Source organism: Ambystoma mexicanum, chromosome 10, assembly GCF_040938575.1.
Source record: "Ambystoma mexicanum isolate Mex_15411 chromosome 10, UKY_AmexF1_1, whole genome shotgun sequence".
NCBI classification, from domain to species: Eukaryota; Metazoa; Chordata; class Amphibia; order Caudata; family Ambystomatidae; genus Ambystoma; species Ambystoma mexicanum.
The window spans coordinates 860683858-860709575 of NC_090932.1; the positions used below are offsets into that span (position 1 = coordinate 860683858).

General features: G+C 46.3%; 1 protein-coding gene across 7 annotated transcripts in view; it reads right to left on the reverse strand.

The window, feature by feature from the left end:
* PHC3 (polyhomeotic homolog 3) overlaps positions 1-25718 on the reverse strand; it is a 1926480-nt gene that overhangs the window by 1416609 nt on the left and 484153 nt on the right. For 6 of the 7 annotated variants that reach the window (XM_069618558.1, XM_069618559.1, XM_069618556.1 and 3 more), the window contains exon 5: positions 4487-4645. The exons of the other annotated variant lie outside the window; for it this stretch is intronic. In XM_069618558.1, the coding sequence (XP_069474659.1) occupies positions 4487-4645 (159 nt within the window). The remainder of the gene's footprint in view (positions 1-4486; positions 4646-25718) is intronic. 7 annotated transcript variants of the gene reach the window in all.

The window sequence follows — 25718 nt, forward strand, 5'->3', positions numbered from 1 at the left end:
AAAGAAATGTTACTATTCAGAACAAAACAATTATACACCTCCATCGAAAGAAAGAACTTTACCCAATCGTTAAAGGAATGAGAAAACCAGGTTCCTGCAGCAAATTACCTTCACCTACCCAAAAACTTTGTGATGAAATTGCCAATCATTTCAGTATTAAACATACAGCAAGACCTCGAGCAGTTATAAGGAACAGGAACGGAAGCAACTTTCAAATCCCTTACAATGGCATTCAGCCTACAACCCCACACATGAACAGCTTTAAACCACTATCCAAACCAGACATTCGTGGAACCTAGCAACAAAGCTGGCTTTGCATACACCTCTCCTCCCCATAACATCTACAAACAGATAGATCCTTAACAAGGATTAACTAGCTTTCTACTATTCCAAATTAATGACTTGATCTAAAAAGGAATTTTACCAATAGTTTTCAAGACCACATACGTCAAACCACTTCTAAAAAAAAAACAACTAGAGACCCAGAAACCCCTTGCTACTTTCTCAAACATACCATACTCCATGGAACTGAATCCTCCCTTGTCTCTATCTGGGACGACCTGAAAAGAACAGCAGACTCTGAGGACTGCGCTGAACTCATCCTCCTCGACCTCACAGCAGCCTTCGGCACAGTCAACCACTCTACCCTCAGATGGATCTCCTCTTTCCTCTCAGACCGCTTTCAAATTGTCTTTACCTATACTTTCTACACTGCCCCTCACCCAGTCCCACAGGGAGCTTCCTTCTCCCCTTCAACCTCTACCTTTTGCCCCCTGCCATGATTATCCGCTCCCACCTGTTATAACTATGCTACACTATGGTGACACTCCGATCATCCTCAAGATTCCTGCACCCTGCTCAGACCTGGCATTTTGCCTTTCTGACATTGACCTCTGGATGATGGACAACCACCTGCTCAACACCGGAAAACCCAAAATCCTAATCTGCGGCAAAACAGCTCTCCTTCTTCAACCCATCCCTTAGCCGATGTGAAGAGTCAGGAATTAAACTCGGTCATGTTAGCCATGTTTTTGGTTAAAGACTTATACCAAATAAAAGCGTAGGAAAGAGGCCTCTCCGATCCTATTGTCAGTGGAATTTCCCTACCTAAACCAAAACTAAGGATCTGTCTCTGTCCACATGTCAAAATCAAAACTGTCCTTGTGTCCAAAAGGTCTATTCTGACCCTCACACTATGAACTAAACAAAAAGGTGAAAGGGAAATGACTCTAACCTTTGATGCCTTTTAATAAAGTGTTCATAAAGAAAGAATAAGTAGCTCCAACTCAGAGGGTAAAGAGTCCTTGTTCCAGAGGGCGACTCCCTTCCCCTGGATTCCTTTTTACCCTAAATAGTCCTTTATACAACTGTTCCTTGTGTCTTGTTGGACCCACAGTGGCATTGGCACACACAAAGTTCTCAGATTCTTATTCACTTCAGAATTGTGCTGCTAGGATTTTGCTCATGCTCGTCAGGCCAACATAGTCCTAATATCCTTTTTTAGGACTTCTTGTTTACACACATTTGCAAATTGCCCAGTAAACTCCCATAGGTGGCAACAGGGACTGTGGAATGAATTAAAGGCCTTTGGCAAGAGACCCTGATACATAAGGTTGTTTCCGACACCATGTTACAGAGCTCAGTTTAGGAGACTGAGTTTCAACCTGCTCCCCACCAACGAGGTTCTGATGAAATTAATTTAATCTGTATCAATCAATGTTATATAAAGCCTTGTGCTATATGTATAATCCAAATAAAATAAATTTTAACAACCAATACATTTTTTTTAAAAAAAATAAATATGTGCAGTTTCTGCAACCAGGGTGATCAGGTCGAGACGCTGCAGCAGGTCTTGGTGGAATGTAGGGGGTTGACAGAGTGTTGTACAAAGTTCTTGGGTGAATGTCTCGTCTCAAAATGCTGCGAGGTGGCAGATATTTTCTGGTCTTGTTTCTTGGACGGAGAAGAATATGGTCTAATTTTTGCCTCGCTACAATTTTTAAAAGGAGGTGCTTCTGGTGAGAGAAGTGCTGGACAAACTGATTTTAGATGACATTATGTGGATGAATTCTGGCTTCCTTTTTCTCTTCTTTCTTTTCTTACTATTTGTTTTGATGGATTTTAAGAAATTTGTTAGGTTTGTAAGAAACTATGTATTCAAATAAAAAAAATGTTTTAAAAACCAAATACAGATAATCTCTTGTGTAGAAACTGACGAAGGCAACTGATATTTTTCTTATCCTCTTTCTTTATAACATGAGCAACACTTTACTTGGAACCTTCTCTGTATTGGGGAGATTTAGGGAGGGGAATGCAGGGTTAAGTTAAGTGTGGAAACAGTTTAGAGATGGTATTGTTTTTTCAATGTTAACAACTAAATATCGTTTTGTGAATTGGTATTGATGGGAAAAGTTAATTTGCATTTAAAAAGATGTACAAAAAAAAAATGTGCTTGTGAGGGATTGCATCAACCCTGGATTCCATGGACATTTCTGGCCCAGCCAAACTTTGGTGAGGGCTTGTTCCAGGGTAAGAGTAAATGTCGGTGTCAGGTGCCACCAGATGTCTGGTTTCAGATTGCCCTGTGATGAAGTCCCCTGTCTGGTTATGGGGACCATCATGGTGGTGGATCAGGGGGTTAGGTGCCACCCTGTGCCAGTGGATGTTGTTCTTGGGCGTAGTATCGGGAGAATATTGGTCACCCCACCTTGTTCCCCATCATATGGCAAGGCTCAATCACAAGGCTGCAACTCTGGTCAGTCTTGCCCTAACAAATCCCAATCCTGGTCGCTCTGGACCTACCAAAAACTGTACTTCCTCCCAAACCTGGGAATCCTGATGCTAAACATTTGACAGGGAAAAAATGAAGTCCCCTGGCACCCTTTAAGAAATAGGAATTTCTCTGCACCTGCTGACAATAAGTGAGCATATAGATAATATTACAACATTTCTCGACATATCAGGGAATTCTTCAATGGCAATCAACGGCACTTGCTGTGAACTTAGCAGACCGGTGATACAGCGTTAAGAGTTGGCGATATCCCAAAACCTCACAAATCAGCATGGGAAGAAAAGTATCAGCAGCATTGCTCCAGGTCACGCAACTCTTCTGCTGACAATATAATGTTGTTAATACTGCATATGCTCATTAGAATAGAATGTTCCAAAAGCTTGCCCAGTGTATTTTCAGCCCTGAAATCATATGTTAGGAACACAGAAAAGAGGCAAAAGACCCAACACCTAATCAGTTAGGGCAGGTTTCACCCTGGCCCAGTTGGCTCCAGGCAAGACCAGGTTGTGGGAGGAGATGCAAACTGTGAAAAGGTAGTTTACTATGAGCTTAGAAAGGTGGGAACAGAAAATCCAGAAAGAAGTCCAGAGGGACCCGAGGGACCCTCTTTAACTCTTCCTGTCGACTACTTCCAGTAACTTGCCTACTCTCAAGAATATACATGCAAGTGAGTTTTAGAGTAACAGACCCCAGATCGCTTACACATAGATCCAATTAAGAAGAGGTCAGATCGCCCGAAAGTCTAGCACACGAGGCAATGGTGAGCCAATCCCTCTTGAGCTGCTTCAACCAAGATATTTGCTCCTATGGCTCAGAGGACCTGGTTATCTTCATAACGTGGAAGAGACATTGGGCGAGAGGAGGTTTCTCAGGAGGAAGGGACCTCAGCCTGCTGAGGAGAATAACCATCCGGACAACTATTTTGTTTTGGAGAAATCTCATTCCTATTTAATAGGAGATATTAAAGCTAATATTATCTCTTGACATCTTTCTTGATACCAGGGGCAACCCTGTGACAGTCCTTAAAAGAAGGAAATATCCACCATGTGCAGGGAGTGGGGGCAAGTAAGATGGTGTGGGGGCTAAATATTACTTCACCTATGGAAGCAATGATCCTTGTGCTGACCTTGCTGAAAGGTTATCACAGTAAATGGAAAACAAATGGGCATCTGGCATCTGAATGTTGATTAGAGAGTTGGTCACATAGAAATTCCACTCCATCGACATACATCTTTTTAGTGAATCATGGAAGTATGCATATATGTATGTATTGTGCAGATGATCACTATTTTCAATAAGATGGGTCAGTTATCTTCAATTACCCTCAAATGCCATACTAACCGTATCGCAATTTGTACCTATGACCTTCCATTCTGAATGTATAGATTAAGTCGTACAACAGACACCATGCTTCTTTGTAATTGTGACATGAAGGACTCGCGTGACTTTCATGGCATAGGGTGCATTCGGTGCGTATGATCTTCAGATCTATACAGCATACAAGTGTAGGTATAAGATAACTGTGGTTACACACTAATCAACAGTAATTCATGACAGCTTAAAGAAGCAATTTTAACATTTGTTTTAAAGACAGAACGAGCTAGTGTAACACTTAGCAGCACAGAACACAGCAAAGTATCCATTTAAATATTTTGAAACCCGAAGATAAAAAAGAACAATGCTACTGATGCTTACCATTTGTGCTCGAAGGTACATTTGAGCTTGGCTTGATGTCAGAGTTGGAGAAGTACTCCCCAGCAACATGGTCTGCTGAGTAATACTGCTACTGGAAGTGCTGGAGACATGTGTGCGGCTTATTAACTGTGCAGGTGTAGGGGGTGCAGATAAATTCACCTCAGAAAGAAAAAAAAAAGTGTATGTTATCATAACCTTTTATGAATCATCAAATATAACAAGCACAGACAAAGCCTACAGCTTTGGCTTTGTGTCAGCATGGGATCCACCTTTTACAGGCACTGTCTATGGCACTACCTGGCTATAAAATGGCAACAGTGGTCATGGTGATAGTACCTGGCAATATTTTCCCACTGCCTGGCAAATGCCTATCTTGATTGTTTTTAAGAAGAATTCAGTGCAAGGAACAGGTGCAAGGACACACATACTACTAATAAATCAAGTGGCTGAAGGCACACTTGGTTAAGACAGTGTTAACATCAGGAGCTGGCTTTGCTTGTTCACAGATACAGTTAAGTTATTACCTTTCAGAAGTCTGCGCAGAGAGCTAGAGCCATAGATCTCAGGGGATGTGTTGTGGGTAGGGAGGGGCAGATAGTGTTTGGGAATGGCGCTGGGAACTACTATGACAATGGGGCTCAATGGAGGGGGGCTAAAAAACCATACAGCCCCCACAGGCTATGTGACCCTCACATTTCATGTCTCTCCTATCTTCACTTCCCATGATAATATGTTTGGCTTATAGAGAGCTCTTTCAGCGCCACCTAATACCAAAAACTGCAAACACAGTACACTTTGCCAGCTTTTTGGATTCTCCTAGAAGAAAAAGGCAAAGCACAAGTGTGAGCCATATGATGGAGAGTATCGGGGCAAATGCTAAATAGCCTTCTTGGGGACAGGAGTTATATAGGTTTAGCACTGTGCCCTGAACTCAGAGGTGTTAAAAGCCAAAGGTTCACTTATGCTTTTTTGTGAGATCAAAAGTATTAATGGCAGGATAATCTACAACCTCCTGGTTGCTGTAAATAACTCCCTGGTTGCTTTCACTTTTTGTTTAATATTGAATTGTATGCTTTTTCATGAAGTTGCTTGAAAGGAAAATTACAATTCCTAGATTGATCAATATAAAAATGTAACTATCTCTACTTTAGTATTAATTATTAGACGAAAGGGATGAGAAAAAAATGGTCTATAGTTCTCAAAAAGAAATTCTTGTGCGCAAATTCAAGATTCCCTGTTCAGCATTAGCAAACTTATTTTTGGTGAATCCTACAAAGGGAGATGTAGCAAATAATCTCCAATTCAAGATTGTATTATTTGTTGTCTGGCAACAGTAATCGGATCACACAACAAATACTTGTCCATATTTAAATACACAAAGAGCGAGAAACTCTCAAACAAGAATCAAGACCATCTATGATGGCTTGTTCTACTGGCTGTGGCCCACCTGGGAAAGTCTACATCACATTTTAGTTTGCAGTACCTTTCACAGAGTAGTACGTGCATTTGCATATCAGTCCGGCCCTACCCGACAATGCAACTCTGGCACCTAAATGCTAGGCAATCTTCTCTGAAGACAAAGACAACAAGCAACCACTAACCCCAAACACATGTTTCTGTCAGTTAGGTGACATCAGTGAAATGCAGCTGGCACTCAAGGCTAGAAACAGCCGGGAGTCCATGTCTAGATTACCCCAAATCACTTCGAGTGTAAGCCCAAACACTACACACCAATACACAAAGTGTGAGAAAATTCTAAACCAAAAACGCGCAAAGGCAATAATAGCGTGTTCTATGGGCTGTGGTCCACTTGAGAAAGTTTCTATCAGCTTTAATCTCTCAGTACCTTTCACAGAAGAGATTATCCATTTAGATATCAGACTGGTCCTACCCACAAGGGCAGTCGAGATCCTAAATGCTAGGCAATCAGATCTGCACAGGAGTACAAGGGGCAACCACAGACAAATGTATTTGACTGTTTGGCATCATATATGAGGTGCAGCCGATTCTCTAGGCAAATGAGAGAAGGCGACCCCTTCTGGATTATGCAAACACTTGAAGGGTGAAACCCTGAGCTACACAAATAGTGAGAAATTCCCAACGAGGAATAAACTAAAGCTATACGAGCTTGCTCTATGGGCTGTGCCCACTTGGAAGAGTCTTGCTCACATTTTAGCTCTCAATACCTTTCACCGAGGAAAACACCCATTGCATATCAGTCTGGTCCCACCCAAAAGAGCAGTCCAATCACTGAAATGCTAGTAAAACTTCTCTCATTAAGAGTACAACCAGCAATCCAAGATTCTGAATTTCAGCTAACACTCTAGGTAACCGAAACCACCGGGCAATGCCTAGATTACCCAAACAATACACCTCGGGTAAAACTCCAAATGCCACACATCAACACAAAGTGAGAGCACCAAGAATTAACAAATGGTTTGTTTTAACAGCTGTGGCACGGTTTAGAGAGCCCCAATCATTTTTAGCTCTCTCTGCCTTTGAAATAGGTGAATATCCAATAACATATCAGTCTGGTCCCACCAACAAGGGCATCCAGTAGACAAAAAGATAGTCAATACGCTCTGATCCAGAGTACAACCAGCAACCCCAGACACATGTCTGCCTGTTGGGCATCATCGTTGAGGTGTATACGACTTTCCAGGTAACAGAGCAGAGGGCAATGCCTGGATTATCCAAACAACAAACTGAGGGTAAAACTCCAGGGGCCGCACATAAACACAAAGTGTAAGCACCCAATGATCAAACAAGAATGAACTGGTATAATAGTTTGTTTTAACATCTGTGGCCCAGTTTAGAGAGCCTCATTCATGGTTAGCTCTCTGTGCCTCAGAAATAGGAGAATATAAGGGGCGTGGCTCTGCAGCACGCCATGCAGTCGTGTTTGCCGTGAGCTCCACTACAGGCGCCCGAATTGCAAGATGCCGGCATTTTAGGACGAGATCTTTTCCCCGTTTTAACACCTTTGGCTGCCCAAGACATGCAGCTCGAGGGCTGAAAACCGCAACATAATTGGCTGTAGAACAATGGAAATCCCTGTTGACTGTCCCGCCGTCTCTCCGAACAAAATGGTGGCGCGCACCAATGAAAGCAAGATGGCGATCCTCTACAGGAGGCAAGCCGTAATCCTGTCGAGGCAGAACACCCTGAGCCGCCCCTAACAATAACAAGCGCTCCGTTCCCCTGAAGTCGGCAGGGGATTGTGTGATGGAGAGACTGGTGAGTGGCAGCTCCGGATTCGCAGCCGGCAGGAGCTTGGAGGCCTGGCATTGACCGCTGTTAGGGAGAATTCTCTGTAAAGGCTAATTTCCCAAACCTAGTGAGCCCCCCAGCAGCTTTGCTGGATTTTTGGGGTTTAACTTTTTCTCCTAAGAGTGAGACTCTTTTCCTCCCACTCTTAGGCATGATTTGAGAATGTCCTTTGACTATGTAATGTCTTGTATGGGCTATGGGGTCTTTTACTCCATAGGGCTTCAGGTGTTTTTGGTATATGTGTTACACAGCACCCTCAGTGCAGTAACACAGGGGTGTCATAGTGACCCCCAAATGTAGACTCCATACCCTGCGACTGACTACTGTCTCCCAGGGCATGTAAAGTCACCATTGACTTTACTAGTCCTAAATTGTGAACAGAACCAGTGCAAACCATCATATTGTGGAAGTACTGATAGGGGTAATTTGATTGCCCCTGGGTCTGTTTTCCAAGGGGGCAGTGTCCAGTCCCCCCTTGTCGAGTTTCTGGCTGGTGGCAGTGGATACCACGCGAAATATTCCACCAGAATATTTCCTATGGGATTTTCCCATTCATTTTAAATTCACCACTTTTTGGTGCAATGTTAAAGATACCGTCGGGTTATTTATTTAATATTAATTCCCCGGTTGGGTCTTTTTTCCAGGACTCGGTTTTAAAATGGCGTTTGTGTTCGCCTCTGAAACCCTAACCCAAGTCGAGCCATTTTTTTCCACTTTTGGCGGGCTTCTGCATAGAAGCCTCCAAAAATGGTGCCACTCTGTCTGGGTCTACAGGATGTGTGGGAGGGGGGAATAGGCACCCTGGACTGAGTTGCCTTAGCAACTCAAGTCGCACTCTTGTGTGATTGGCCCAGTGGTGAGCCGCCCGACTCACCACTTAGCATGTTTGATTGACAGCTAGGCTGATGAATGGGGGGTTTTTGCATAAAGCAGGGCTTTGGGGACTGGAACTTCAGAAGTCGCCACAGGACCTAAAGAATCTGAAGAGGAGAGAAGTTGAGCCATCTACAACGACGACACCACCGGTGGAGCCCTGCTGTACGAAACTCACCACTTTCCTGACGACAGAGAAGATCTTCTTCCAGGAGAGTCTTCTTTCCTTTGAGCTGGTGGGATCAACCAGTTTGCCTTTTTCACCTTGCTGGATCGTCTCGTGGTCGAATCGCCCATGCCAAGCACCCCAGCGGCCGGATAGCCACGCTTCACCACTACCGCGAATAAAAGGGTAGTACCTTTTAACCGGGAAACTCAGCGGCTGGTTTCTTCCCTGGCAGTGCAACGACCTCCAGCTTTCCTCCACGTCGAGATCTTCTCTTCCCCTGGACGAAGCACCGACTTGCACCCGCTGCCAGGAACAACTGCCCCGCTGGAGCTTTCTCACCATTTCAGGTACTGTGTCCCACCTGGTCTCCCTTGCAACAGACTGTCCAAGGTGTCCCGTAAATCATTGACTCGCTATCCTGGGGTGACCTCGGACCTGTTAACATTACCTTTCCAACTTGATCCAACCTCTTTTTGACTTACCTGCAAAGACTGAGTGCATTTCCACTGTGTGATCTTGGGCACATTCCGCCTTGCTCTCTCCAAGAGTGGGCCTGGCCTATGAACTTTTTGCTCTACAGTAGACCCTGCCTTTCTTGACTTGCTGTGGGTTCTTAAAAGTGTTGATACTGTGTGATTTTCCTATTTTGCCTTTTCTCTCCCTTTTTAAACAAATTATTGGAGTGCTATCTATGGTTATGCGCTCACCTCTGTTTTGCTAAATAAGTGGTGTCTTAACCTAGACTTGGCAAATAATTAATTAGGGAGGTGTATATATTTCTAGTGACTGTGTTTGAACTTGCTTGACATTAGTGCCAGTGTATTTTTACAAGTGTGTTTTTAAATAAATAATTATAAACTTTTATACCAAAGCTCTGGTCAGTGTTTGCTTGTGCTACTGTATTTTTGTCCCTATTGTGTATACTCTATATACTGCCTAACTCTTCTTGAGAGAGGTCGGACTGCTCAGCCACAGCTACCAGGTAAATCTGGGTGGTGCAGACTGCTATCAATTGGGTTTACTGCCAACACCTGTAGTCTTAAACTTCTTGCAATGGTCCCTAAGGGAACTGCACAGGTTTCTGCCCAACAACCGCGCCGGACGGTGGAAATAAGGAGCCGGGGTAAGAGGCAGACTGGCTGGGAGGCGAAGGACCCAAGGTGCCCCTACTGCAGTGGTCTTCAAACTTTTTTGGCCAGGGCCCCCCTGAGCAAAATTTGGGCAGGTCGGGACCCCCCAGAAATGCCAAATGGACAGTATATATTGCGCGCCGTCACCTGCTCCCATCAAAGTCGCTGGGCTCCCTCATCCCACTCCTACCCAGTCGCTGGTCTCTCCCCACCCCATCACACACCCAGGGCTCTCCCCACTCTGCTCCCATCACTATCCCATGGTTCCCGCCCATTGTGCTCCCACCATAGTCCCTCGGTTCCCCCATCCCGTTCCCAACACAGTCTGAGGGCCAGTGGCGGCTGGTGAATCTTTTTTAAGCGGAGGGGCATTAAGGGGAGGTTCGGGGGGGTTTCCCCCTGTGAATTATTTTTTAAATAATAGGTTAAAATGTTGCATTGTAGAGCATACTTTTAACAAAAAATGGGTAAATAGCCAAACAGTTTGCAATTGTTGCTGGGAGTCCAGGGGGCAGGCATTGATATTTTATTTCTATCGCGCTCGTACACAAGTGTTTCAGAGCGTGACAAGGCAAGGGAGGGGAACAGAGGAGAATAAAACAGCGATCTTACTAGGCCCAGTGACATTGAGAACGCGCAAGTGTGAGGGGAAAAGTGCATGGAAGGGGGGAGAAGTGGAAAGTGCGAAGCAGAGGAGAAACAGATAAATAACAATAAATAAATAATAAAGGCAACAAACAGTGGTAGTGCAGCCAGCAATTTGCAAGTGCTACGTTTAAGGCAGCAGACAGGGTAGGTCTGATAAGTGCAGGAAGAAAGATGGTTCTCCTCAAGTTTTAGAGTGGCAGGGCGCTGTTCCAGAGGGAGGCCCCAGCCGAAGACGGAGATCTACCCCCAGCTCGTTTCTTTGATAAACGACTGACCCTGAGGGAGTTGGAGGTAGAGGAGTGAAGAGCTCGAGAGGGGAGGTATTTGCGGAGGAATAGCTGAAGGTATTTTGGACCGAGGCCCCAGAAAGCCTTGTGGACAAGGCAGAGGGTTTTGAATGATAGATGTCCGGTAAAAAGATACCATCCTTGTCCCCTGGGCCCCACTGGTCCTAACACAATGAACATGATTATGTGTATATGCAAGGCGCTGCACATTCATACAGCAATCACTCTATCATTCACATGAGCATCCATCACCATACACTCACTCATAACGCATCCATACACATGTTTAAATAAAAACAATGAACATAAACGTACCTTCTGCATTGGCCTGTGTGTGGGTGCTGCTCCAGCTGCTCTGTCCGTATGTGCGAGGAGGCGCAGGAGCTCCCCCTCGGACATACAGACATGCAGTGCCCCAGCCAGCATTTCCAATGAGCTATGCAATGCTGGCGAAGCAAAACGCCCCAGCACTTGCATGGCTCAGTGAGCATGTGCGGCTGGGGAACTAAACTGAACTGTCAAAGGGAAACAGTGTTTCCCTTTGACAGTTCAGCCAGCCCAGGAGCACTCCATTAGCTGGATAAAGCAGCTGAGGGAGTGCTCACTGTTTCACTGGGCTGGCTCCTTAGCTCCTCCATAATGGGTGAGGGGCCACTATGCAGTTAGTAATGTTGACCATTGTTGCTGAATATATCACAATTTACTTACATTTTAACACAAAGCACCCCTTTGGGTACTATTGAAACAGTGGGCTTCATAACTACTCTGGCGGTAGCTGTGCCGGTAAAACCGGCACGGCTGCCACTGGAGTTGCATCCGGGTCTGGCACCCGCGAATGGGCAATTACTAGGTCATGCCGAGTTAGGCGGACATGATAATTGGCCTTTCGAAGGTGCCGGTAGATCCCCATTCCCATTTGAGCCCCATATGGCTCAAATGGGAAGGGGGAGCTCGGATGCACCGGCACCGTTAATAACGGTGCTGGTGCATCCGACGAGCTGAGGTCAGACCTGGCGGGGGCTGTCAAGCACCCACGAGCACAACTCTTACTATGGCGGAACGGTAGCAACGGTGCCGGTAGCTTACCAGCACCGTTGTTACTGGTCCGCCATAGTAGTAATGAGGCCCAGTCTGTGACTAAAGGAATGAATATCCATTTACAACTGTGGGCCACTTTTTCATTGTTGCCTGAGACAGTTTCATGCTTCAGCCCGCCCATGTGGGCCACCCCTGCCCATTTCTTCCAATCTAAAAAAAAAAAAAAAAAAAAAAAAATCTTTTTTCATGCTGAGCTCTCAGGGCCCCCCTGGGATGCACCCGCGGACCCCTAGGGGGTCGCGACCCACAGTTTGAATACCACTGCCCTACTGCAACCTCTTGATCACTCTGTGCAGTCTGCCCGAAACCCCACCGCCTGCTGGAAGAAGTGGCGGTGGTAGAGAGCTATGGTGGGGGGACGGGGGAGCGAATGCACTGGAGGCACCAGACCCTTCCATGCTCCCCGCTGAGATATCTGCAAGACCTTCGGACAGCAGAGAGGACATTGTGGCCGCAGCTGAAGCCCGCTGGTGTGGAGAGGAGATATCGATCCCTCTGCACGGGCAAGCCACAAGCCTGGCAGAGCAGAACACCCTGTGACTGTGCATCAACTGCTGCGGCCCCTCCATTTCCCTAGAGCCAAGATAGGACAGGGCGGCAGGGAGGCTGGCATGCGGCAACCCCTGGCCTACTGACAGTGAAGTTCGGGGACCCGGCAGAGGCCGCGCTGAGCGGCAGAGGTACGGAGCGGGGCTGCGTAGCAGACTAGCGGGAGGCAGGGGATCGTGCTGTGTGGAACGCCTGGCCCCAGCTCCTGCGAGAGGGAGGGGCAGGAGCGGCGGGCTGAGACGGGCAAGCGGAGGTTGAACACATTAACAATGCCAGCTTGCTGAAGCACGCAGACTGGCTCTCTTTTGGGGGGGGGACGACGCTGCAGCCTTTGTGCCCTCACCACTCGCCCTCTGGACTTCCAAAGCCAAACCCTGAACAGTCTGAGTCTCCATCATCAGAGGCCGCAACAGGGTTCTAGAGGGCACTAACTTTAAGGGGACCACAAGACATAGCTATAACGGCCCCCACCCTTCTGGGCAGCTTAGGTTGGGAGACAAGAACAATTTTGTGAGATCCCCATAACTCTGGCGCTGTCACCGTTCAAATACCAGCATTTCTGTGTCCCTCTGTGAAGGTTTGCCCATGCATAGACCCCTGTGGATGAGCGGAGCCTGCTGCAAGCATAAGATCCAAAGTAAGGGAAGCTCATCATTGACATCAGACCCTTGGAATATGCAGGAATAATAATTTAAGTGGGCTAAGTGAGAGCAATACTCAGAGCCACAGACCACGCCAATACAAGCTCATTCCTCTGCTGCGGTCTGGGTTACGAGAAGATAACCTACCAGGCCAGCCCAACCCTCTACAACTGTTCACTGGCTGCTCTTGCGCTGCCCCTAAATAACACGAAGGTGCGCCACAGGTGTGTAAAACAACCAGCATCTGAGCTGTCGGCAATGCCTAAAGCTGCGGGGAAGCGGAAATAGAACGGAATCAAGGCCTTCTTAACACCACAGCCGACAACTACCCTGCAGACTCAAATAGTGGGAGCAGATATCCATCCAGCCCCGACAGCGTTACAGCTCCCAGACATGGCGTTCTCCAGAAGTGACGGAGGAGATGCTGAAGGCCCTCAAGCAGGACATTACCCAAGAAATTAAATCAGAGATCAAAACCTCTAAGGACTCTCTGGCCCGATCACTCACCGACCTAACTGCCCATTTTGGAGGTCTTGAAGCCAGGGTCAATGAGCTGGAAAATTTAACATGTGAACAGACGCACAACAGTGAGGTACTCACAGAGATAGTGAGGGTCATTGAGGAGCATTTAGAAGACATCTGGGTGAAGCAGGCAGACCTTGAAAATAGGTCAAGGAGAAATAATGTGCGTCTCCGTGGTATCCCTCGGCAAATCTCAGATCAATAACTACCTGACTATGTAAGTGCTCTGTTTAAGTCCCTACTGGGCCTCTCGCCCTTGGAGGTACGGATTCTGGATAGGACCCATCGTGTATACTCCTCGGTCCAGCAGAGGAGGAACTTGCTCCCGGATGTCCTTACCCGGGTGCATTTCTACTGTCAGAAAGAAGAGATCATAGCAGCGGCCAGGAAGTCTGACTCAGTACGATTCCGTGGATCAACGTTACAACTAATCCAGGACCTTTCCCCATACACCCTTGCGAGCTGCAGGTGCCTACAGAATGTGACGGCTTGGATGCCAGCCAAAAAGATTAGCCATCGTTGGGAATTCCCATGCAAACTGATTTTCGGCCTCCACAATCGGCACTACACAATCTCTTCAGAAGACAATGCAAAGGATTTAATGGCTGGAGCAAACATCGAGGCTACCTCAGAGCCTTGCTCCCAAGAGTTGGCAAATCCAGACCCAAGCTCCAAGCTAAAAGATAAGCGGAGAAAGCCCAGGGGCTGGTAGCGGCTGGGGCGGCCCCCACACCAGGAAACGGAAACCACGAAAGACATGGATATACGGCAAACACTGGTGGTCCCCCCCTCGCCGGGAGACGATAACCATAGAGCTAGCTGAACCCCTGGGACGCCCCACTGACTGGTTGTAATTAACAAAGCCGAATCAGGGGAGCCCCATATGGTTACTTCAGAGCTGGCAAAGCGTTGATCCTCTATGACTGAAGTACTATAAGGAGAGCTGCTAGCCCTTGGATGCCTTTACACTCAGAATCCGGAAATGAGGTGACATTGTCGACCCAGCGGAGCCCATTGGTTCGAGACTCCTGTGGGTCGCAGGACCGGCAGGCACTGCAGTCTCCTTGAACAGTTCAGGTGACATAATGGAGGAGAGTTTGAGTGAAATCTGCGTGAAGTGTCAGGCAACATGGATTCTCCTGCAGTTGAGCAAGCCCAGATAATAGACCAATGGAGACTGGTTCTGCAGTGTTTTCCCTGGTGGCCCGCATCTCCACGGGAGCTGGAAGTCGTGGAGCTGCAGGGAGCCTGACTTCCGGCTATCGCCTCGTTTCATTCCTAAGCCTTGACGCAGCTCGATCTATCGCTGACTCGCTGGAGTGCCATGGCAGTGCCCACTCATGAACTAGACGATGAAGCACGGTATTCCGAGCGCCAGACACCAACTGGAACTCATGGGGATTAAGATCTCGTAGGATAGCAGATTTGGGCGTCCTAGGCGGATGGTGCCCGTTAGTGTTGACGGTTTGTTAATGTTGGTTAAAAACTCGAGGCCGGTACGAGCCTCACTTGTATTGATTTACATGCTTTCTTAATTGTGTTTTTTTTTTTAACAACCTACCACTAGGCCTTCTTTATATCCCCATACATCCACTGCCACCTAGAAGTCACGGAGCAACTCTTGGCCCCCTGGGGGAATCCTCATCTGCCCCCCCCCCCCCCGCCTCCCGCTCAAGCCACGTTATATTGCTACACACATGTAGGGTGCAAACTTGGGGAGGCCGGGGGAAAATGGTGACTTGGGGTATCCCCTCACCGGGGAGGAATAATGTCACTCAGCGTATCACAAAAGCTTGACCCCAGACGTTAAATGCATTACCTTCTATGTTCAAGGCTTGAGCTCGCCCCTAAAATGCAACGCTTTGTTTCATAGATTAGCAACCCTTGATGCTGCTCTCTTGTTCCTCCAGGAAACCCACCTTCAACGCGCTGACTGGTTTCGCCTCAATAATAAGCTCTATCCCACACATTTTTTTGCCTCCAGCGGTTTGAAGAAACGTGGGGTCACCATTCTGGTCCGCCAGGGCATTCCCCTAAAAGCATTGAAGGTGGTCAAGGATGGGGAGGGAAGGTTTCTCTTGGTATGATTATATGATTGAGGGCGAGAGAGTATTTTTATCAGCATTGTATGTACAAAAGGTGATATTTTTGACCCAAAATGGATTTTGTAAGCAGCAACAGGTTTGTTGTGATCTCATTTAAACGCAAAGTAAGAATTGGACCTTTCAATAACTCAGTGAAAGAAAAGGGTTTCCAAACAACTGTGCCCCCATGCTCATTGCATAACAAGAGTTTTGATTGTAAAATGAAAAATATTAGCGCAAGACGTGTTAAATTGTTGAGAATGTGGTACCGGTGAGATGTAACAAGATATGCCTTGCTGCATCATTTCTCATTTTACTTAACTGCAAATAACTAAAGTAAGCAAGACTAGATCTTACTCAGGACTTGAAAAGAAAAGAACGAGGAGGGGGTGAAGTAAGAGGAGGATCCCAGAGGACACAGAACAGATATCCGAGCAGGAGGTCCGAACTTTGAGTCATCTAGAAACACAGATTCTGCAGAAGGGTCTACGTTTTGTTCCGACATATGGCACCAGCATTTTGGACACCAAGATAGAAGTATTCAAATTCATTAGGAAAATGAAACTTAAAGCATATTTTGCTAACATAGAGACAGAGATGACACAATCAGCAACAGAGTATCTCAAACTAAAACCAAAAAGTAACTATGTGCCACCCTTACCCCACGGCACCATTGATGTGCTTCATGAGACGATACTAAAGGACTGAAGAAACTATCCTACAAAACTCTGAAACACAAGAATCTGAGCAAGAGCGAACGCTCGATTATCGGAAATCTGTACGAAGATGAGAAGATCGTCATCCACCCAGCTGATAAAGGAGAGGCACTAGTTATCATGGACGTGGAAGAATATGAACAAGAGTGTGCTAGACAACTGAGTCACTGTAATACATACAGCATATTATCCAACAACCCAACCAGGGGGATAGTGGAGAATTTGAAGACCATCTTAGATATGTCAGAGAGCAATGAGTAGATCAACGGCAAAACTCCCGCATTGCTCTTACAGTTATCCCAAAGTACCACATTTTTACTTACTTTCCAAAATCCACAAATCTATGGTCAAACCTCCAGGGTGACCCACTGTGGCAGTAGCCAACAGTGTTCTACAACCATTGGGAGTGTACATCTATACCATCATGCAACCCATTATCCAGAAATATCCCACCTACATCAAGTATATGACAGATTTTCTGAAAAAAACTTAACATTTGCATTGACAAAGGTGATATTTTGGTAACCATAGATGTATGCGGTTTATACACGTCTTTTCCTCATGACCTACGACAACAGCCAGTCGAATGGCTCTTACTTAAAGAAGAAGTCTTAGTTACTTACCTGTAACTGTATTTCTCCAGCATTGGTATCTTTCATAGGTTCACATGCTTGAATATTCCCCGTCGTCAGACTGGGAATCCTCGGTGATAAAATTAATTATTAAAATGTTTTTAATATACACACACATTGCTACATAGCAATGCATGTGCATAGCCCATTGTGGCCTATGAGCCATTCTATTGTGTAGTCCCTCCACCTCACTTTGGTCCTTTATGGCCCCAACCAATGAGGTGGCAGGGCTTAAGCTCCGCCCCCGGCAGCCATCTTCAGATTTTGAACCAAAGAGACTACAGAATGATGGATGCTGAGCATAGGAGCAGCCTCTCAGGGGAGGCGAGCGCATGTGAATCTATGAAAGATACTAATGCTGGAGAAATACAGTTACAGGTAAATAACAGACTTCTCCAGCATTGGATCTTTCATAGATTCAGATGCTTGAATAGAATACCAAGCAGTTAAAACATGCCACCATCATATACATAGATGCATAAATACAGAAAACATATTTCTGATCAAACCTTTACCATGCAGCATCACAACGGTTACATACTTCGGGAAAGGTGGGAAGAGGAGGCTGGTCCTACCTTATGCAAAGAGAAGGCGGAGCACTGCCTGTCCGACTGCAGTTTCTTTGTTGGTATCTTCAGCCAGGCAGTAGTGTTTCGCGAAAGTGTGCAGAGTGTTCCACGTGGCGGCTCTGCATATGTCCTTCAAGGCAACCCCTGCGTAGAATGCTGTTGACGCCACCCTCCCTCTGGTGGAGTGCGCTGATGGCGGTCTAGTTAGAGGGTCACCTTTCATCTGGTGGCAGTGGGTGATGCAGGACGACACCCAGCATGCCAACTTTGTTTAGAGAGATGCTGTCCCTTGGTATGGCCAGAGAAAGCAATGAACAGTCGGTTTGAGGAGCGGAACTCCTTGGTTCTCTGCAAGTAAAACTTCAAAACTCTCCCAATGTTTAGAGAATGTAATGCTCTTTCCGCTTCAGAAGCGTGATTCTGGAAAAAGGTTGGTAAAACAATGCGCTCAGTGAGTGTCATCTCCAACAGCACCTTGGGAAGGAATTTAGGATGTGGTTTTAAGATGTCGCGGTCCCTCTGGAACAACGTAAACTGAGGTTCAGACGACAAAGCTTGTAACACCTTCTGGCTGATGTGATGGCTATCAAAAAGGCTGTTTTCCAAGACAAAAACGTCATGTTGCATCTGTGTATGGGTTCGAAGGGAGGTTCCATGAGGGCTGTCAAGACGGTGTTCAGGCTCCAGTTCGGGACTGGCATGGGCGTAGGATGATAAGTAGGCATCAGCCCTTTCAGAAAGACTAACCGCCTGCAAAGAGAGCAAGGATTGCATCTCCGGAGTTGTTGTGTACGCCGCTACGGCTGACAGATGGGCCTTGATGGAGGAGAAAGAAAGCCCTGTTTTAGCTAAGCACAATAAGTAGGGTAGAACTTGGTCAAGCGAAACAGTGAGGATCGATGGCTGATCTATCGCACCACTTGGAAAAACGAGTCCACTTCCTGGTGTATGTGACTTGTGTCGACGGTGCTCTCGCGGCCCTGATTATATCCCAACACTCTGATGAAAGCTTGAGATTCATCAGTTTACGCTACTCAGGAACCATGCCTTGAGAGATAGGCTCCTCGGGTCATGGTGGAGGACCTTGCTGTACTGTTGCATCAACAGATATGGATGCCCCTTGAGGCGAATCGGAGGCCGTCGGGATAGATGCTTCAGAGTCGAGTATCAGACTTGTCGCGTCCAATCCGGCGCAATTAGGATAATTGAACAATTCTGTTCCTTCAGTCTGCGTAGTACCCTCATAATGAGGGGAATGGGGGGAAAGGCATAGAGGAACTTTCCAGTCCAAGCCACTGAGAAAGCGTCTCCCAGGGATTAATACTCCGGGTACCTCGAGGCGAAGCTTCGGCAGTTCTTGTTCTCTTTGGTGGCAAAAAAGTCAATCTGCGGATGGCCCCATATGGCAAAAATCGTTGGATTTCCTTTTTGTCCAGCTCCCACTCGTGAGATAACGTGTATTCTCTGCTTAGTTTGTCCGCTAGGACATTGTCCACTCCCAGAAGATGCTCTGCTTTGATCTGCACTCCATGGTGCAAGACCCATGCCCATAGCTGTTGGGCTTCTTGTGACAGGATCTCTGACCTCGTGCCTCCCTGCTTGTTTGTGTAGTGCATGGAGGTCGTGTTTTCTGTCTGGAATGCAAGTACCTGTCCAGCTACCACAGGCAGGAAAGCCTTCAGCGCCCAGTTTATGGCCCTGAGCTCTAACACATTGATGTGGAGTTGGGACTCTTGTGCCGACCAAGTGCCCTTGGTTTGGAGGTCCGCAAGGTGAGCGCCCCAGCCTGATAATGACGTGTCTGTCCTCAGCAGATGGGTTGATGTCGGTGCTTGAAACGGCATCCCTTGTAGAAGATTCCACTGAACATTCCACCATCGAAGGGACTTGTGTAACGTCGATGAAATCTGGACGTCGTCCTCCCAACATCCGAGAGCTTGTTTCCATTGGTGGTCCAGGGCCTCCTGAACTGGTCTCATGCGAAGCCTGCAATTTGGTTTGAGGAATATGCACGAGGACATCATGCCCAGAAGGGATTTGTAAGAGCTTTCAGATGTTGTCTCTCTCTCCAAAAAGCACGAGGTTGAGCGTAGAATCGCTGCAACCCTTTCTGCCGATGGTCTCACCCTGGGAATGCCGGTATCGAACTCGGCTGCCAGGAAGAGAGCTGTCTTGCTGGGGACTGGGCAGGACTTTGTGTCGTTTATGGAGAAACCCAACTCTTTTAGGAGGTTGATAGTCCTTAAAACTGCTGAGTGAGCCCTTGCGACGGAACCTGTTTTTATCAACCAGTCGTCCAAGTATGGGAAGACTTCCGTTCCTGTCCTCCTGAGTTTTGCAGCTACTTGTGCCAAGGATTTTGTGAAAACTCGGGGCCGATTTTAGCCTGAACGGGAGGACTCGAAACTGAAAATGGAGCTCTCCCACCGTTAACCTGAGGAACTGTCTGTGAGCTGGATGGATCGGTATATGGAAGTATGCGTCCTCCAAGTCTAAAGTGGCCAAGAAGTCGTGCTTGTTTAACCAAGGAAGCACTCCTTGTAATGCTACCATCTTGAATGTTATGCGTTTGACATATTTGTCGAGTGCCCTCAGGTCCAAGATGGGTCTCCATTGACCGTTTTTCTTTTTGATGAAGAAGAAGCGGGAGTGGAAACCCTTCCACTTCTGGGGGTACGGCACCGGCTCTACTGCTGCTTTCTGGAGCAGTTTTTGCACTTCGGACATGACCTGCTTTAACATATGCACCCTGCGTGAAGTTGGAGGCAGAGAAGGAGGTTGGTCTAGAAATTCTAAGGTGTGACCCTCTCCGATCACCTGCAACACCCATTTGTCCGATGTAATTGACTGCCAGCACTGGAAGAACTGGCTTACCCTTCCCCCCACCGGGGTGTGACGTTGAGGGGAAAGAATAGGATAGTCAGTTTTGTTTGCTTTGTGACTTCCCTTGGGCGGAGCCAAGCCTGCCTCTATGGGCGTATCTGTTGGAGGATTGATACTTGTTCTCTTGGTAGGTGCTACCTTGCGCCTTCTGACCATAAGAGGATTGGCCGTACCCTCTGTACTTAAAAGATGAGCCTCTAAATGGGCGAAAAGATCGACAGTCCTTATCCTTGTAATTTAAAGAACTGATGGCTCGGGCTGTGTCCGTGTCTGATTTGATTCCCTTCAGATGGTCGTCTATTTTCTTTCCAAAGAGGTCTTGTCCATCAAAGGGCATGTCCAATATCTGCGCTTGGACTTCAGGCCTGAAATTAGTAGCCTTCATCCAGGCCTGTCTTCTGAGTACTGTGCCATGTGCCATCTGTCTGAAGCCTGATTCGGCCACATCAACCGCCACGTCAATCATATGACCCGAGGTTGCTTCACCATCGGCGATTATCGATCTAACCTCTTCCTGGGGCTCCGGTGGTAAATGCTTAGCCAATGTGGACATGCAGAGCCAAAGCTCACGATCAAACCTCGCCGTCATGGTCAGCGCATCACCCGCTCTGATGGTAAACGACGCCGAAGCGGATACCTTCCTGCCCATGGCTTCTACCTTCTGCTCGTCCTTGTCCAGTGGTGCCGACAGCGGCGAAGCGGGTTTGGCAAGCTTCTTCCTAGCTGCAACTGTGATAACCGAGTCTGGTTTTGTATGACTTCTCAAACAAAGTGCATTTCTTCTCTGGTCTGGACACCAGAGCCGGAGTAGACAAGGGCGTAGACAGGATCTTGTATCCGGACTCCCAGATGGTGTCGAGGAGTGGAATGGTGGTCAACGGTCTCCTGCGTTTGTCCCTGTGCTCATAAAGCACTGATTTCTTTTCCCCTGATGTAACCTGAATTTTGAACAATTCTGCAGCCTTGCCTATTATGGCGTGGAAAGAAACCAGATCATCCGGAGGCGAAGCATCTCCTGGGGAATCTCTCTTCCTCGGCTTCTCGACGATGTAGTCATCCCACTCACTGGCTACGTCAGGCTCCTATGTAATCTCGCCTTCTTCTGGATGAGAGAATTCTCTAAAAGGACCCTCCTGCCAATCTAAGACTGAAACTGAGGATGGCTCCATTGTTGGATCCCTATCCGGAGATCGAGGTCTATGCGATGATGGTGATGGGACCCTTGTCGATGAAGCACTGTGAGTCCTGCTCCTAGACCTTCCGGCAGGCTCAGGTGATCGTGCTCTCTTTTGAGGTCTACTCCTGTGAGGTGAACTTCTTGACGTGCCTGCAATTAGAGACGCGTCTCTCTGACGGGTTTCTGGTTCTAAGGGATCAGCCGGCCTGCTCTTCTCCCTTCAACGCCTGTAAAAACTCATCCATGATCCTCTGTACGGACAACATCAGCATCAGGTCATGAAAATAGTCGGCCTCTTCCATAGACGGTTGTTTAGGAGAAGGACAAGGTCGTTCTTCCACCACCTTTGCATCTGAAAATTCCTCCTGGAGAATCACATCAGGAAGCTCTGCCAAGTCCCCCAAAGGAGAAACTTGTCGTACCATTGGTTCAGGAGCTTCAGCAGCCTCAAGAAAACTGTCCTCAATGAGAGGTGTCACCCTGGTGTGAGCGGAAGGCGTCTCAGGCTCCAATTCCTCCACAGATGCAGGAATTTGTGGTGTCGCCGACGGTGTTGTGGTCAATGGTACAGACGAATGTGGTTTGGATGGTCGCTCTCCCGTCAACGAGTGTTTCATCGACGACTGTGGTTTTGCCATCGACGAGTGCTCCGTGGAGGAGTGCCTCGTGGACGAATGGTGCGTTTCTTCGTCGACGACTGATTCGTGGATGATAAATCCGATGACGAGGATCTTGCCCTAGACGATGGCTCATGTGTAATCGTCGTCGATGAGGGCTTCATCGACGGTCTGGCCGACGATGGGTCTTTACCCTTCTCATCGCTCGTGGACGGTTTCCCTGTCGACGACTGCCCCCCCCCTGTTTTTTTGCAATCTCCTCCTTACCTTTGGATGTAGATTTTGCTGACGAATGTGACTTCTTCTGGCTCGAGGAGTCCAGTGGAGGCAGAAAGGGTATTAACTCCAGCTTCCTCTTGCTTTTGGCAATGGGAGAGGAACTCCTTTCCACTGAAGAGGACCTTCTCTTCGAAGTTTGCCTCTCAGATGGAATGCTGGAGTGGACAGGAGCTGTTCTGGCAGACTCTTCGTCCGAAGATTGATCCCTGGCTTCCAGGTGTAAAAGAAGGCTTCTGTGCTTGACCTGAAGGGTCTTGTTGGAAAATGTCTTGCAAATATCGCATTTCTGAATGTCATGCGGATACAAGCAGTAAATGCAATGTTCATGGGGGTCCTTATCTGAGACAAAGCCCCTTAGCAGGGGAACAAAGTAGAATATATTTGAAAAATATATTCCACACAAAAAGTAGAAAAAGAATTGAAGAGCTCAGAGAGCTTGAGGGTTCGCTATGTCTGTTAGACTGAGGTGAAAAATCTGAAGATGGCTGCCGGGGGCGGAGTTTAAGCCCTGCCACCTCATTGGTTGGAGCCATAAAGGACCAAAGTGAGGTGGAGGGACTACACAATAGAATGGCTCATAGGCCATAATGAGCTATGTACATGCATTGCTATGTAGCAATGTGTGTATAATAAAAAGAAATGTAATAATTTTATCACTGAGGATTCCCAGTCTGACCACGGGGAATATTCAAGCATGTGAATCTATGAAAGATCCAATGCTGGAAAAGTGGGGACATCTAATGAATGGATAATAATACTGTTCGAATTTATATCACAGAATTCATACACTGAACATAGCAGAACATTTTACCTCCAAACCAGCATAACCGCGATGGGCGCCACTATGGCTCTGGCCTACGCTAACCCATTTAAGTTGAAATTTGAGGATGAACAAATAACCCAGCATCTGGTTTGGCACAAATATATATGTTACTGGGGAAGCTATATTGACGATATCTTTATGGTGTGGAACGACACGGCAGAAAGACTAACATCATTTCTGATATACCTTAACATCATCGACAACAGGATCCAATTCACCTTTGAGATTGGTAAACCTGGCCTACATTTCTTGGACATACAGATTACTCCAAATGCCCCTGGATTTGACACTTCTCTATATCACAAACCCACAGATTGAAATAATCTACTTCATAGAATGAGCTTTCACCCACCTTCTAACATCAGAAGTCTACCTTACAGTCAGCTATTATGGGTAAAAAGCCTAGTGAAATAGTGAACAGCGAATATGAATGCAAACAAGGGCAGGATAAAATTATAACCAAGTTCCAAGAAAGGGGTTACATAGAAAGTGAATTGCTAGAAGCGAGAAATAAAGTTTAAACCAAAGAATGGTCATCTCTATTGGCACCCAAAATTGGAACCACCTTGACAGAAGGCCTGCTAGCACTTTTAAGCAAGTAAAGCGTACAATCAACGAGGATATAGAAATCCATACTTAAACACTGGCCCCTGCTCAATTGTTCTAAACTACAAAACCTTTTTGTCGAAAACCCATCTTTGCTTTTCAAAGAAGCAACAACCTCAAATATCTATTGATCAAAACACAACCTAAGAAAGGCACGATACAGAATCCAATAATAAAGGCAACTATCCCTGTCTGTTATATAACAATTGTAACAACGTCATAAAAGGAGACTCAGTTACACATCCACGAATGGGAGAGAAGATCAAATTGTAGAACTATTCAACATGTAACAAACAGAACGTAATATATTCAATCAAATGACTGTGTGGCCTGTTGTATATAGGTCAAATCAGCTGCAAAGTCAGGATAAGGTGGAATGAACATAAATCCAACATCAGAACCAATAATAAACAGTAACCTGTCTCCAGACATTTTCAACAACAGAAACACCAATTGTCGCAAATAAGGTTTCAAATGCTAGAGGTTACCAATATCACAAAAGAACAAGCATTAGTAAGCAGCTTGAGCAAAGAGAAGCTTACTGGATAGACAGACTGGATACAGTCTCCCCAAATGACCTCAATGAAGAGTTGGATGTATTCTGTTATTTGTAATTGACAGTTCATTGCCGGGTATAGCCAGTTCCAATAAATTATCAGGAATAGTCACTTGGTAGCTATGTATAAGTATTGTGGTGGATGATCCTCAGATACAGGCAAAAATACAGAGGGACCTTTCAGCATTACAAACTGTGCGAGCACACTACAGATTTCATTGACACACAGGATAAATGAGGTCTTACATGTTTACACTCCTACTTTCTCTAGACTTCCAATCATGTTCTAATAAACTTAGATGCACATGGCAACACTAAATAGTATCAAGAGTTTGAGATGCAAGAAGATCGATCGCATGGATTAATGTTGTACATAGGGATCTATTATGTCAGTCATGAATTATCTAATTTTGGGTTGCTGCTTGGTCTGTCTTACATCTGAGTAAGAAAACGGCACAATGTATAACCGGTTCACTGATAGGAAATCTATTCAATAATGACTGAATCTTTGAGAATACAAATAGATGTAATACTGTAGACTGTACATGACTCCAGATTGTACTGTGTACACAGGCATGTTATAAATGAACGCTGTTTGAACATTAGTAAGTTTTTATATTTCTATTTACTGTATTATTCCGTAATTCAGTTGTTGATGTGGACCGCACAATAACTTACTCAAACACAAGTTCTTGGGACTATTTACCTAACTTGTACGCACACAGATCTCCAAGTGTGTTATTTTCTTTTCATGTGCCTCATTGTTATTTGACCTGGTATGAACTCAAGACGTAGTTCAAAGTGAGCCCGTGAACAGGAACCACCTTCGAAACAGTAAGCTTAGCAGTAGCAGAGTAATGTCTTATTACTCAAGATGAACTACGCACATCTGTAGGATTTGCACGTCCGCTGCCATGGTAACAGCACAGTTCCAAGACAAGGCGGACGTGCAGATGTCAAATCAGACCACAGATTCACATCGCACTAATTTGGAGCCTATTTCTGATCATGATTACTGCTTATAAGGTATGATGCGTTCATGGTAGCCTATCCACCATTACACTGCTGCAGTATTTTTTACAACACAGAGCACCTATACACGG